The sequence below is a fragment of the Microcebus murinus genome, chromosome 8, assembly GCF_040939455.1.
Source record: "Microcebus murinus isolate Inina chromosome 8, M.murinus_Inina_mat1.0, whole genome shotgun sequence".
Lineage (NCBI taxonomy): Eukaryota > Metazoa > Chordata > Mammalia > Primates > Cheirogaleidae > Microcebus > Microcebus murinus.
The window spans coordinates 59002821-59018357 of record NC_134111.1 but is presented as its reverse complement, the minus strand read 5'-3'; the positions used below and the strand labels follow the sequence as shown (position 1 = coordinate 59018357).

At 33.6% G+C, this 15537-nt stretch overlaps 1 protein-coding gene across 5 annotated transcripts in view; it reads left to right on the top strand.

Annotated features, from left to right (window-relative positions):
- PDE1A (phosphodiesterase 1A) overlaps positions 1–15537 on the top strand; it is a 315490-nt gene that overhangs the window by 243656 nt on the left and 56297 nt on the right. For all 5 annotated transcript variants that reach the window (XM_012785792.3, XM_012785793.3, XM_012785794.3 and 2 more), the window contains 4 exons: positions 408–474; positions 3594–3710; positions 4579–4719; positions 10858–10958. In XM_012785792.3, coding sequence (XP_012641246.2) covers positions 408–474; positions 3594–3710; positions 4579–4719; positions 10858–10958 — 426 coding nt within the window. The remainder of the gene's footprint in view (positions 1–407; positions 475–3593; positions 3711–4578; positions 4720–10857; positions 10959–15537) is intronic.

Below are 15537 nucleotides of genomic sequence, written 5' to 3'. Positions count from 1 at the left end.
TGACATTCAGCTTCAAGACTAAAATATTGGTACATGAATGGACCAAAGCAAGAATATTCTACTGTCATGGATATGGTGGCATGTTAGAAAGTATTATTGATGTATATACAAAGTACAGTCCATCTTTTAATAAGATAAAGTTCAGGGACGGGTGTCTTGATATAGAAACTAAAATTATATTAACATTATAGAGTGGTTGTATGTAGATAAAATACTGTTAACATCTGTCACATTGTAGATGCTTAGTAAACTGTGGCTATAGTCATCATTGTTCCTACAAAGGGAGTGTGTAAATAATGGTAAAAGGTGAACAAGTCAAAAGTAATCTTTTCCCTCATATTTAAGAAATATCTGAAAACTTTGAGTAAATGATTTTTATATAAACACTTATTTTTATCTTTTTTTAGGATGTACAGAAAATCCTTTCACCTGGTTGGTCTGGTATATCCAGCAGCTGTCATAGGAACATTAAAGGTGAAATAATTTCAATTATTTTCATTTTATAAAATAGTCATTTAAAAAAAATCTACTTAAAATGGTTGGGAGAAGAGAATAGGTCTTTACTGCCACCTACATATTGAAATATAAAAAATATTCTAACCATTAACAAAACATACTGTGTTCCAAATCATGATGCATTATAGACTTAAATGATGATTGATTTACACTAACAAACTATGTTAATGGATATATATGCATGTGTGTATGCACACACATGTGCGATTTTTTTCTTCACACTTTTTTTCTTCACATTTTTTTCTTCACACTTTATTTAGGTGGATCTTGAATGCCATTTTGAGTTGGTACTAGTACTTATTAAAATGTATGTATTTTGTTATGACTTTACTATGGAAGAGTTAAATGCATTATCAAAAGATGTTTTAGTCTACATCTAAGTTTGTCAAAAGACAAAACTTATATAGAAGAAAATTATTTACAATTTTAAGTCTGAAAAAATGCAAAATATAAGATAAAATGAAGAAAGAGAAAAAAGTTCATCTCTCTTATGTTTGGCTTCTCCAGTAGCTGCCATATTCTAACACTCAATTGTAGTACTACATTGTTAAAAATAACTAGAGTTGGGATTCTGAAATGAGAAAAGTTACTGGCTTAGTTGTGTGTGTGTGTGTGTGTGTGTGTGTGTGTGTGTTTGTTTGTGCATCATTCCTAAATGTTATTTCTACAGAGGCATTTTGTAGGCTCATCCTTTTAAATTTCTTATTTCTTTCTATCACCTAATTTCGTTGGAGAAATTTAATCTTATCTCCTAAAAAAAGCTTCATGATGGTTTTCTTGCATTCACCAAGAATTTAAAGGATATTGGCAACAGAAGATCTTGGGGTGTTTTATTTCTGATTTATTATGTTCCTGTCCTATTTTAAATTTGTATTACTTTTTAAAAAATTTTTCTTTTAAGCATTTTCTTGGCATTTGTCTTTTCTCTGCTGCATATTAAATTTTAAAGTTTTTTTTAATTTAAAAAAGTAGTTCATTTTTCTTGGATGCTTTCTTATATTTATATGTCTTAAACTATACATATTGAATACCCCTAATCTGAAAATCCAAGATCCAAAATGTTCCAAAATCCGAAACTTTTGGAGCACTGCTGAGATGGTGCTCAAAAAAATGCTCATTGGAGCATTTCAAATTACAGATTTTCGAATTAGGAATTTTCAACCAGTAAGTACATAATGCAAATATTCCAAAATTTGAAGAAAATCTGAAATCCAAAACATTTCTAGTCCCAGGCACTTCAGATAAGGAATATTCAACTTATAATAAAGACAAGAATATAACTGGGATGTCACACTCAGAGGATACTAATTACTCCTCAGTTCTTGAGAGATTTTTTCTACTCTGTTATTTCCTCAATCATGGGCAAGAAAATTACTTATTTTTATTTTGCTTATTTTGAGAATCTTTGCTTAAAAACAACCAAGTGACAAAATACTGTAGTATGAGAGAATATAATAATTTTTTTAAAATATAGTGTAGTAAAAACATATGTTGCAGGACAAAGTATCACCAAGTAAAAATGTTTTAGTTAAATAATTCTTATTCTCTGAGAAACCTCCTTGTCTTGTTTGTTCTCACTCTGATGACATAAAAGCCAAGCATCTGCAATAGTTTACAAATGTAAATCATCATTGTTTACAAAAATTCCCAAGAAATGGAGAATTAACCTTTTACTCAGTGAGAACCCCCTAGTTGGAACAATAAATATAAATAGCAGCCTTCTAAGATTCTGAACTAACTCTTCTATGTTAGCTTTGGAATTTGATAAAAGATTTGTTGGCCTCCTTTGAGATTTCCTGGTGGTAAAATGCCTTCTAGCAGAACTTTTAAAGACTTTTAATTTACAAAGAGATAAAGCAAGTGTTTGGGGATCAAATTAGGGCCAAATGCAAGGAATTTAATAACAGCATACAAGCAAATCAAAAAATATTTCATTGGTCTTTGTTTCCAAGTGATTAAAAATAGCATTTGAAGCTGTTACTATTATTTTTAAAGGGAAGTATTTTAAAAAAGAGACTGAATATGTTTTATCAGATTTTCAGTTTAGCTTTAGCATGTTACAGAACATAGAGTTGGCCTCCATAAAAATGTGTTAACGGAATAAAATCCTAAAAAGAGCCTACTCAAATTCAAAATCAGTGCATAGCTTTATGGTTGCCCACTTACTGTTCAATACTAAACCTGCTGTGTGTGTATAAACAGTAGGCCATCTTGCTAGCAGTTTCTCTTAATCTTTAGAACTGCCTACTGTGCCTCTTTAGAGTTTTTAAGGCAAAATCATGAGGTAGCTGGAATGGTTTTAATATATCTGCTCACTGCCCCTTCTCCCAATTAGGGGGCACTTTCCTGCTTCCCTACAGGCCTTCCTGCCTCCCTAGGGAATTGCATGAAATGCCAAAATTACTATCCTCCTCCTCAATCAAAAGGCCCACTTTCTTTCTCTCACCACCTGTCCTTGCAGAAAAGTATAAATGGGTCAAAGTAATAATAAGTGAAAAGTAGTATATAATAAAATATCTTTTAATAATAAAAGGTAGTGTATATTCTGCCTCTTTGTGATATTTGCATGTTAAAAGAGGGCATAGATACCAAAACTTTAAGCCAAATTATAAAGTCCTGTGGTGAAATTTCAAGCAATGTAGCAGGTGGGTGAGTGAGGAAGAGAAATTGGGGCTATCTTCTCTCTGTCCCTCAACTGCAATCACCCATATAACCAGCAATTCTACCTTAAAAGGAGGCCCATGCTGGGAAAATAATTTATGACAGGAAGTTGGAGAGAGATTAAAGATAAGGGCAGTGTTATGGTGTTATCAAGTTTATTACATCAGTTTAATAACCTTGGGATTAAGGGGAAGATCTTGGTGCTATATTAAGAATTATGGCCTCGCTTCTGTGGCTGTGGACCCATGGATACTTAGTGGCCCTGTCATATCAAATTCTGGTAAAAGTGTAGTTTGACATGCTAAATTGAAATATGAACTGCTTAATGTGTGCTGCCTGTTCTGTTGAATACTTTTTCATAGAAAGAAAGAACTATACGATATTGCCACCTAAAGTATTCACTCTTTTTTCTACAGGATATCGATAAATGGTCTTTTGATGTATTTGCCCTAAATGAAGCAAGTGGAGAACATAGTCTAAAGTTTATGATTTATGAACTGTTTACCAGATATGATCTTATCAACCGTTTCAAGGTCAGCAACATGGGACAAAAGTGGAAAATGCTCTTAGAATAAGAATGAAAATGCAGCATTTTCATTTGAGTGAATTTTCAATTGATTGAGTCATTAATTCATTTTAGAATGTTTCTAGTTAGCAGGTCACAGAATTACAGGGACAAGTTCACCACATGATAGAGCCATTCTGCAGAACTCATTGGCATATCTATAGATCCACCTGGGTATCATGAGGCTGGTATAGCTTCACTCCAAGATACCTGCATACCCTGGTTTATTCACAGAACATTCATGTAGGGATTCAAGGCTATGTCCTAAAGAAATATGATCAATCTCCAATGTTCCTGAAACACAGAATGAACCTTTATTGGCAGTTTTTCTTAAATTGAAATGAAGGAGCTTCTAATTAACTTGATTTAGATCCATCCAAGCAACAGATTTGATCCAGACTTCTGAGCAGTCTGCAGCTTGTAACTTTCATCATTTCATGTAGAATCGTGGCATTTTTAGAGCTAGAAAGTACAGAGTGGTCATCTATTTTAACCCCCTAATACCAAAGATAGAAAAATGACTTCATGAATTGTAATTGGAAGTTTTTACCCTTTTAAAAACTAGCCTTCTTTGGAAGATACAAACATTTAAAGACTGTAGTATGGGCAAGACTGTTATTTCATCTATCTTAGTTAAATACTTGTCGGTTACAATCCTTCTTGGGATTGAAAGCTAATAAATTAATGAAGCGTTTTTTTAAGACCAATCCACATCTGTACTTAAAGAAACTGCTGCCCACATCTGAGTCACTAATATGTCCCATCCCAAACATTGTGCTCATGTATAGTGCCACTCTTTTGATCAAAATATAATCATGATTATTATTTTTCCACAGATTCCTGTTTCTTGCCTAATTGCCTTTGCAGAAGCTTTAGAAGTTGGTTACAGCAAGTACAAAAATCCATATCACAATTTGATTCATGCAGCTGATGTCACTCAAACTGTGCATTACATAATGCTTCATACAGGTATCATGGTAAGAAAGTCTTTGTAACTGAAATCTGTTAATTTGGAAACATCAGCTTCCATTTCCCTAAGTTCCTATTGTCTATTTAACCCCCAAGGAATTATTATAAGTAATAAGTATTATAAGTGATAATCTTTTGGATTTTTGAGGGTTAATGAATTATTCCTAATATACATTTTTCAAAAAATATTTTAATTCAGTGAATAAAAAGATACCCAGAGACAAATAAAAACATATCAGTTTTCCAAAATTTGGACCATAGAAACAGTTTTGTTTAAAAATTCCTTTTTCCATAAGAATCAACCAAAACAAATTTTAAAAAGAGGAGCTAGAGAAAAAGTCTTCAGCATAATATTAGAGTGTTCTTCCCTCATTTATCATGTTCTCCTAAGCTGACCTTAGTAGCTTTTTCTCTTTTACTTGCATTGCTAATCATAATCAAATCCTAATAGAGATTTTGGGAAATTATTCATGTGAATGTTTCCAAATTTTCCATCCTCTTCTTTGAATATGAATGAATCAATGAGTGGGTGAATAAATGATTCAGCAATGCAAACCCTGGGATATTAGTGAGTAGATGACAAGGGACTCAGACAGCTTGGAATTTCTGCCATGTCTTAGAGCTCAGGATGACTCCTGCGGGGTGAAAAGTGAGGAGCAGCCCTTCCTTCTGAAGGTGCCAAACTGAGATGGGTTCAAGAGGTGTGGGCCATGTGACATTTCCTAATCCTAGTACTGCTTTCAGAATGAAGTGCAATGAGAAAAAATATGCCATTTCAGGCTGGGAGGTAACCAGAATTTCATCATTTTAAAATATGTTTCTCCTTAAGTACATTTTTTTTCACTTGTCACAAGTATAAGGGGAGACAAATTAAAGTCTCCTGTTGCAGCTTTGGAACCTCTGGTCTGAAGGTGACATTGAAGAGATAAGATATGTCATATTAGTGGGTAAATAGAGAAATTCAAATCCACAATGTGACTTTACCCTTAGACTTTTAAGAAATACTTATTGCAGGACCTAAGAGCCATTCCAACTTCTCTGGAAGACTCAGAAATCTAGCCCAGCCTGGCATGACTCCTAGGAAGTTAAAGTCATTAGTAAAGATCATATAGTCGCTTTATGAGAGGCCATGATTACCAAATATAACTTCCCTCTATTTTAGCAGTTTTGACTTGGAAATTTGCTCCTGATTTTATTCATCCTTTAGCAAAAATATGTCAGTGACTCTTTAATCCTCCACTAGTTTGGTCATTACAAACATTGTCTAGTGATAGAACGTTAGCATTGTCTGGGATCAGAAAAATGCATTTCAATTACAAAGAATAATGAAAAATTTTACAATGAATGGTGAAAGGAAAGGCAAAATGAGTTCACAAATGTATTGACTATTTTGACAAAACTAGGTTAGTTTTGACAGGTTTTGGAAAGTTATTTTAAGTTTTCTCTACATAAAAAAGTTGTGGTAGGAGAGTATTCATTTTTATGCATATGAATGTGTTAGTTCTTTGAACAAAAAAGCATTATAGAAGTATTTATTCAGCTAAAACTCTCCATCCCTTTGTTACCCCTCATATTTGATACGGAGAAGACTGGGTTGCTTACGTTGGTGTTTTAGTTGATACCTTGCTATTTCAGGATGGCCGTATCAGTATGACATTTATGGAGCACTTCAGTTGCAGCCCAACACTGTCAGGCAACTAATGCATCCTATCACCTGCAAGATGTTTTAAGGACCATTGCCTGAAAGGGATTGCAATGAAACCATTGTTCAGTTTGCTAATGTTGTAAGGGACACTTTGAAGCCTGGGGGTAGACTACGCAGAGGAGAGTTGATGCTAATACACTGCTTGTCTCCTCTCTCCTTTTGTCACTTGATTAACTTGTAGCCTTGTGCCACGGTGACAGTGATGTGCAATAACTCAGTCCATTTGCTAAAGAACAAATGCTTTACAGAATGCTGCCAACCTGCTTCTAACTGTCTCTTTGAATATGAAATCACCCAAGGGCCTTGGCCAGAGAATACTTGCACTTGAGGGCTGCTGGCACTGTGTTCTCTTTAATATTAAGAGTAGAAGAGAAAGAGAGATGACTTGAAACCTATTTCCTTTGGAACTTGTAGTTCACTGACTACATCCATAAGCAGTCTTTCATACTCTGGAATGACTCAATTTTTCTGTGATCAATCTACAGAAAATTTGGCACTATTTCGCTATTCTGTTCCACACACTAAGTGGCTTCCCATGCAATACTCTTAGGAAGAGTAGAAAGAGTATGAGGTTGGGAAGCAGTCAGATTGTTCCACCACTTCCTAATTAACTAGCTCTCTACCTTGGCTCCTTTTTCACAAAAATGTAACTAATAATACAAACCATCTCATAGAATGGCAATGAGGAGTCAATAAAATCATATTTGTAAAGCCTAAGACATAATACTTATTAACACATACCTTAATACAAATAAATAAATAAATTATTATAATATGCAAGCTTTCTATACTGGTAACATAACAGACACTTCAGCCTATTCAAAGGGATAGAGAGAAAAGTGTCCAAATCCATAATTTTAAGCTAAGAATATTACTTATGTGCTTTTAGGTACACTAGGAACTAAGAAGTCAATGTGATTTTTCTGACTTGAAATTCTCCACACCCTATACATACAACACACATGTACTTCATCACACAGGTGTGCACGCGCGCGTACACACACACACACACACGTGTTTAGTAAATCAGATGTGAAAATTATATAAGTCTTAAAAGCTTTATTAGCTTCTACCCATTCATCCATCCAGTTAAATTACCTAAAACTTCTGCTTTAGACATCTCAGAAGAATGGTGCAGCACATTGTTTCCTTGAGTAATAAATTCTATTGTGATCCATAGAAGAAACAGAAACTTTGGAATCAGATTTCTTGCTGACAGATTTCTTGCTGTGCCACTAGATAGCTATGTAATGACCTTTGGAATGTTAATCCAGTTCTTTAAGATTTAGCTTTGTTATCTGCAACATATGGATAAAAATATTTACCTAGCGAAGGGTAAATAAAATGGCTACAAGAATTAAATGAGACCATTAACTAAGATGTTCAGTTCATGTAAGTTCCCTTCCTTTTTTTTAGCTGTTATCATTATATATGCTATCAGTGGCAGTCAATACTTTCTTATGATATAATTTGATGACTGCCTAATTTAGAGCAAGTCTACCTGAGCATTCTTCCAGATAAAATGCAACCTACAGTTGCAATAAACACCTACATGAAACACAATGCCTGCATTGCTCAGGACTTACCATTTTAACCCTTTAAATCTGTCCACTGGAAATCAGAAGAACCTTGGATTGGTATTGACCACTACTCTAGTTGGGAAGAGTGATATGATTCAGCCTCATTTTATCTAGTATATCCTCATGAATCATTTACAAAATCTGTGAACTTAAGCATCCATACTCTGAGTTAGAATTATCATTTGATACCAGATAAGATGAATCAGCAACTAAGGAGCTAACGATCAGTTCAAAATTCTACTTTTGCTAATAAAAAATAGATATGTATTTTTAAATTAAGTGAGAAATTTCAGTGTTTCTCCCTTCCTAAACTAGTTTGTAGTGTAAACTTAATCATTAAGACCATAGTGTGGCAATAAATAAGAAGGATTCATGGAGAAAGTATTATTTATGGGAAGCACAGATTAATTAGAATAAAAATAAGAAATATATTTATAATCAATTTTGACATCTAGCAAGATAATAGTTTTAAATATTTATAAACTAATCTCTCATTAAATTTTATCTCTGATTTCCTAATTTATTTTTTTTACTATTGCAACTTTATATTTTACATTATCATAGTGGATATAGAATGTTGCTTTTTAAAAAAAAACATAGTTAAATCTGCAAATCCATAAGTAGAACTAATAAGAAATACTTTAAGAAAATACTTAAAGAAATACTTTAAATACTTTAAAGAAAATACTTTAACTTCTTCAAGAGAGAATTTTATTTATTAAAACAATGGGTTTCTTGGGGTACAAAAACTGGTTTGACTTCAATTGCTACTCATTTCATGGTGTTTAATTTCATAGTTTCATTGGGAACATTGGAGGCTCAGTTCTAGTTCAGCCTATAATGCAGGCCCTTAATAAGGTCACTTTCTTCCTTTTAATGACTCACAATTAAATGCATCTATAAACACAGAACAGCTTGTTATATCGACTTCCTTTGGTTCTGAAAATCATTTCTGCTTCAGTCCTCCAACTGTGAGGCATTTATACTTGAATTGCAATCACTAAAGATATATTAGCTATTGTTTTCCAGATTTAATGCCTTAAACAATGTATATAAAGTAATAAATTCAGTAAAATACCAATTATTCTGTATTTTACTAAATGACAAGATTTGTGATAGACACAATGTATACATTAAAACCTCTTTTAAAACTCCACAGGGGAATGATCACTAATCCCATTTTCATGAGAACTGTAGCTGAGAGGGTAAATAACTTATTTTCCTGGGGATAAAGAGATTTAAAACCAAGATTGTCTGATTCTACAGTCTCTTTCCCTACTACATTTTTCTAATGCAAAATTCATGAAACTCAATTCAGCAAACAAATATTAAGTTCCTCTTGTGCCAAATATCATGATAGGTTCTATAAAGGGAGCAAAGATTAATAAAACCATGCCTTTGGCAACTGTAAGATGCAACAGTTGTCATCTCCTTCATTTTTGACTTATGGACTTATAATGGGTTCCTCCAGCCTTTTATCCAAATTCCAAATTGACCAGCTTTAATCAAGGTAGTCCATCAACTCTTTCCATACTCTCCACTGTCTTGTCAATATCACTTCACTGGACTCTCCTACACAATTGTACTATTGATAATTCTATTTCAATACATTTCAACATAATCATTCCCCATTTGCTCTTTCTATTTAAAATCCTCTGTCTCCAACTCTGCACTTAACTGTCAATCTTTGTCCATCCTTCTTGCAATATCCATTGCCACCAAATGGCCTTTCTATCTGCCTGAGATAGATCTATCTGATCTATCTTGCTGAGTACAGATTGCTTCTGTACTCAGCAAAATTTTATCAAGTATGCATATAGTTTACAGGATATTTTTCTGTTGTTTCGTGCATGGTCCTTAATTGTCTTAGGTGTATAGACCACTAAGAGTGAACTCCGTATCATTTTGGATTCTCCATTCCTATCATCAAGTACCATCCACTTGCAATGCTGTCCAATAGAACTTTCTGTGATGATGGAAATACTTAGTATCTGTGCTATTCTACATAGTAGCCACTTGTGGCATGTGACTAGTGAGCCTGTGAAATGTGCCTAGTGTAACTGGGAAAGTGAATTTAATTTTATTTCTTTTAATTTAAATAGTCACATGAGTTACCATATTGGACAGTGCAGTGAAAATGTATTGCAAAATATGAGGGATGAATAAACTAATTATTTCTAAATGAACTCATAATGTAGAAAAATTCTGTTAAATTGTTCAGTTAACAGAAAGATCAGTGTAAATGAAACAGATGGTCCTGTATTTCATGTGAAAGCATCTATTCTTTCCTTTGTCACTTTTAAGTTTACTTGCACAGTCATATATGTGTTATGAATAGAAAGTTCAGTGAATTCTCAGAAACTTTTCTAAATCTTTAAATATAAAAATCAAGTTCAGTTTCTCTAAAGAGTAAAGTGAATATTTTCAACTTTTAGTTGGAAAATTTTCTCATACTAGGGTCTTCTACAAAACATGAACTAAAAGACATTTTAATGACATGAACTATATGTTAAAAATCACTAAACTGTAATCAATTTCATAAGGACTCAAATCGGTAGGACTGTGAATTCAAAATGAAGGCAGGGTTCATCTTTTAAATCATTGAAAATGACTCCTTTTTCAATTATCAAGGACTATATTTCAAATTTTGAACATATAGGCCAAGAAATAATCGTTGACCTTATGGAGCATCCATTATACACAAGTAATGGAGGTGAAAGGGGAAGAAATTTTTAAAAATGTTAAAAAAATAAATATTTTTATATGATTGCATACACTGGATGCACTGAAAATCTTTTTCATAGAAAGAAAAGATGGCCTCTGCTTTCTAGGTGTGATGGATTCTTTCTTTAATTTACTAGCACTGGCTCAATGAACTGGAAATTTTAGCAATGGTATTTGCTGCTGCCATTCATGATTACGAGCATACAGGGACCACGAACAACTTTCATATTCAGACAAGGTAAGTTAAATAAAGTATTAACTTTTATAAGTTAAAATTTGAAATTACTTTTCTGCATATTACTTAAGAGGCTTTTAAAAAACAATATAGATTCTAATAACAATAGGTTTAATGGACTTTTAACACAATTCCTTAAGCTGCAAACACTTAAATCAATTAATTATTATTTTTTAAGAATTTTGTATACAACATTTTGTGGCTTATTTAGCAATTTAAGGAACATAAAAATGTGTAAGACAATTTTCCTCTGTCTAGAACTTGTACTGTGAACTATCACACAAGTCACTTATCTGTTCACTGAGACAAATCTTGCCACATATTGTTTAAGGTATTGATTCGATGTCATTATGTATTGAAAGTAATGATATTACACTTCTGAAAAAAATTAAAATATCAAAGAAATATCATTTTTAGGCCAGCATGAAGCATTAAATTTAAAACAATTGTAAAATGAGATTCTTTAAAAGATTGTTAATGGCATTTGTTTGAATCAAGATAACAGAGTGGAAGAGTATGTCTGCTAGGGGTGCCATAAAAAAATACCACAGCATGGGTAACTTAAACACAAATTTCTTTTTCACAATTATGGAGGCTGGGAGTCTAAGATCAAGGTGTTAACAGATTTGTTTTTTCTGAGACTGTTGTCCTTGACTTGGAGATAGCCACCTTCTTGCTGTGTCCTTACATGGTCTTTTCTCTGTCTGTATGTACCCTTAGTGTCTCTTCCTCTTCATTTACGGACACCAGTCATGTTTGATTCAGGTCTCACCCTTATGACCTCATTTAACCTTAATTATATCCTTAAAGGCTGTATGTCCAAATACAGTCACATTGGTGATTAGGGCTTCAATGTATGAATTTTAGAGAAGACACAATTCAGTCCATAACACGAAGGTACTCTATTTAGTTGGACAGAGAAGTCGGTGCCAGAGTGGCAGAATTTGGTCTAGGACCCATCAGGATCCAAATCACTTTATATATGTGGGATCCTGAAATTTCTCCAACTCTTCCACTAGTCAAGATGCTTAACAAGGAGATGTAAGTTAAGAGACTGATGTCTCTCTGAAACCACTATAGAACCTTCAATTCTTGTTGAGGGAAAACTAAACCTGGTTATTTTTTTATTTACTCATTTGCTTTTGTTCATTTTTAAAAATTAATAAACTTCATTTCTTAGAGCAGCTTTAGGTTTATAGAAAAACGGAACAGAAGTACACAGAATTCCCATATGCTCTCTCCTGCCACCCTGAAACTTCCTCCCTTATTAATACCTTACATTGATGTGGTACGTTTGTTACAACTGATTAACCAATATTGATATATCATTATTAACTAAGGCCCATAGTTTACATTAGGGTTCACTTTTTGTATGGTCGTTTCTATGGGTTTTGACAAATGTATGATGTCATGTCTCTACCATTGAAGGAACATACACAATGGTTTTCACTGCCCTAAATACCCATGTGCTTCACCTACTCATTCTTCCTTTCCTCCCCCTTTACCCCTGATAACCACTGATCCTTCTGATGTCTCTTTAGTTTTGCCTTTTCCAAAATGTCATATAGTTGGAATCTTACAGTATGTAGCCTTTTCAGACTGGTTTCTTTCACTAGCGTTACATATTTAAGATTTTTCTATGTCTTTTCATGGTCAATAATTCATTTCTTTTTATCGCCGAATAATATTCCATCATATGAATGTACCACAGCTTGTTTATCCATTCACCTATTGAAGGAAATCTTGTTTCCAATTTTTGGCACTTATAAATAATGTTGCCATAAGCAGCCATGTGTAAGGAGTTGTTGTTTTGATGTGAGGAGTACAGAGATATTTTATTAAAATATTAGACATGTTAGAGCTTAAATGGACCCTAAGGTGACTGAGATCCACATTAGAGATCATCTGATCTAGACCTCATAGTCTTAGAAGAGAAAACGCAGAGGGTGAAGAGACCTCTGATACGCACAGTCTGTTGATGGCAGTGGCAGGATTAAGAAGCTGAGAAAAGTGACACTCACTCTCAATGCAGTTACTTATATTAAATATAACTCTGCTCTTACCACCAAAGACAGAAGCATCCAATCTTTTATAGCCTGAAATGGAATGGACTTAACATTGCACCCATTGCACATTGCACATTGTTGGAGACAGAGGAAGAGTTGAAAATCAGACAGTGAAATGTTGGGGAAGGCATTGTGCCTATCCCTGGAGTGGAGGAAACCCCAGAGTCCTTCAGATGACATAGAATGAAAGAAAAGGGAAAACTCAGGAGCCTGGTTGTATGGTAGAAATGTTATTAACCTACACATACTTGCAGAGTATAGGGAGTTGTGTTGCTTTTATTTCTATTAAGCATCAAAAGAAAAGAAGACTATGCAGATCATTTTTGTCTATCAAAGGCTCTTTATATCCACTGGGTCCATAGTAAAGGAGGATTTTAATTAACGATAGCTCATTACTGAGCTGGGCTCTGTACAGGACAACAGTTTTAGGAGTTCAAGAAAGGAGCAAGTGATTTGTTACCAGTGAGTAGTCTTACTCTTCCTACTTTGAAAAGTGAAAGCAATGGACTGGGCTCTTCCAGCGACAGTGTTATATCATCCTTTCTAGCTTTCTCCTTTTACTACTCATCTACAACTGGATAAAAAGTCAATTTTTTTATGCTTTGGGCTGTGGGGAAGAAGGAACAGAAGGAGAAGAGGAGGAGAATGACAAGGATGAAAGAAGACGTGAAGAAGGAAGAGAATAACAAGGAGGAGGACAAGGGGGAGAAGAATCAATCTTTTCCACTTTTATGTTTAAAAACTTGGTGTATTCTAGTCCAGGCAACAGTGAGACCCTGTCTTAAGAAAAGAAAAAAGAACCTCAGTATAGAAAGGGAAAAATTGTCTAACAGGATCATATTAAATGGATTAATTTTACATGAACTTGAAAATTCCATGAACAAAAATGTTGTAGTGACCAAAATGCAACCATATAATATGCTTTTCTAACTCTTACTATTGCCTTCACATTTTATGCATGAAAAAATAAGGTTGTGCATCATTGATATCAATAATTCTATTTTATTTCATATTATTCATTGTTACTTGTATTTAAAGCGCTTTTTGAACATGGAAACCCATTTACTGCATAATGAAAAATGACTAAAATGTAATTTAGAGCACAGGGCAAGGCTAGATTGGAATTTAATACAGACATTATAATGCATGAAATCCTTGAAAGTGTAAATAAATGGAAATAATTTCCTCTTTGTGAAAAGAAAGTGCCAAGCTACATGTTACCATGGATACTGGATGTTGCTTAGAGTCTGTTCTTTTCTTAGCAGTCAAAGACCACTCAAACATTAAGACCATGCTGTATTCTCAGTATCTTTGTTAGATTTATGAGACAAAACACTTTGATTCAATTTTATCTGGCTGAAAAACACATCTTTGGTTGTTTCTGAAAGGAAGAGATGGTGACACTTGGAGCCATGTCATGTAATAACCCTGATAAAATTGATACAGCGAGATTTGGGGCCATATGATACAAATTATGTTATTGGAAAATCAGATTTCCCCATGATCTCAACAAACTTCTGGAAATGCACATGCTATTTTACTCAGGAAAAATATATTTAATTATTTCTTTGACAAGTATTCCATGTATGCATTCCTAGTTCAGAATTTGGGCTATTGAGGTATGATTATTGATTAAGTGATTTTTTTATATCTTAACTGGGATTATTTTTAAAAAGTCAATTTTGGACATATGTGCTATTAGCTAAATAATAATACATGTGTTATTTCACCTTTATGATAGTGCTAGAAACAAAAGAGAAAGTAAGTATTTTAGTGCATTGATAAGTCATTTCTCTTATGTTAGATTAATAATAAAGCTTGGTTTATCTAGCAGAATGTCAGATACAGATATTGAATAGGTTGCTCGAAGCAGATGCAGATTTCTTTAGTTCTTTATTATTTTAAAAAATAAATTTTATCATGTACATTTCCAGTATGTCATATATTATAGGATACAAATAGCAAAATGGTAACTATAGTGAGACAACATATCCATCATCTCATATAACTACCCATTTTTGTTGTTGTTTTTGTGGCAACTTTAGTTCTTTATTTTATCATTGTCTATGCTTCAGTAAACATTTAGTGGCAGGTCCAGGGCTAGATTATAAGTAGGATTTCATCCTCTGAAAAGCCTGAAACACTAAATCTGGAGTGAGGCAGTTTTACACCTGACTGCATATGTACCTATCAGGAAGAAGGAAATTGAAAGAAGCCTGGATGTTGGGGGAGTGGTAGCAAACTTGTTACAGATTTTAGTTTGACTTTCTTTTTGCTGGTTTTGCTGCCTAGCTCCAACTTGCAAACTTGTATAAATGGGTTCATCATTTTAAGACACTGAACATAGTGGTTCTGCTTCCATTACACACTTGCGTAATGATCTGACAACCTAGCAGGATAAATGATGGAGAAGCAATATTTCCTTTATAAAAATCTGAGAATGCTTGGAGTATTTCATACTTTATGCTAAAATATCAAATTCATCAATGCAACTTGCAGTAGTTTATCTGATTATC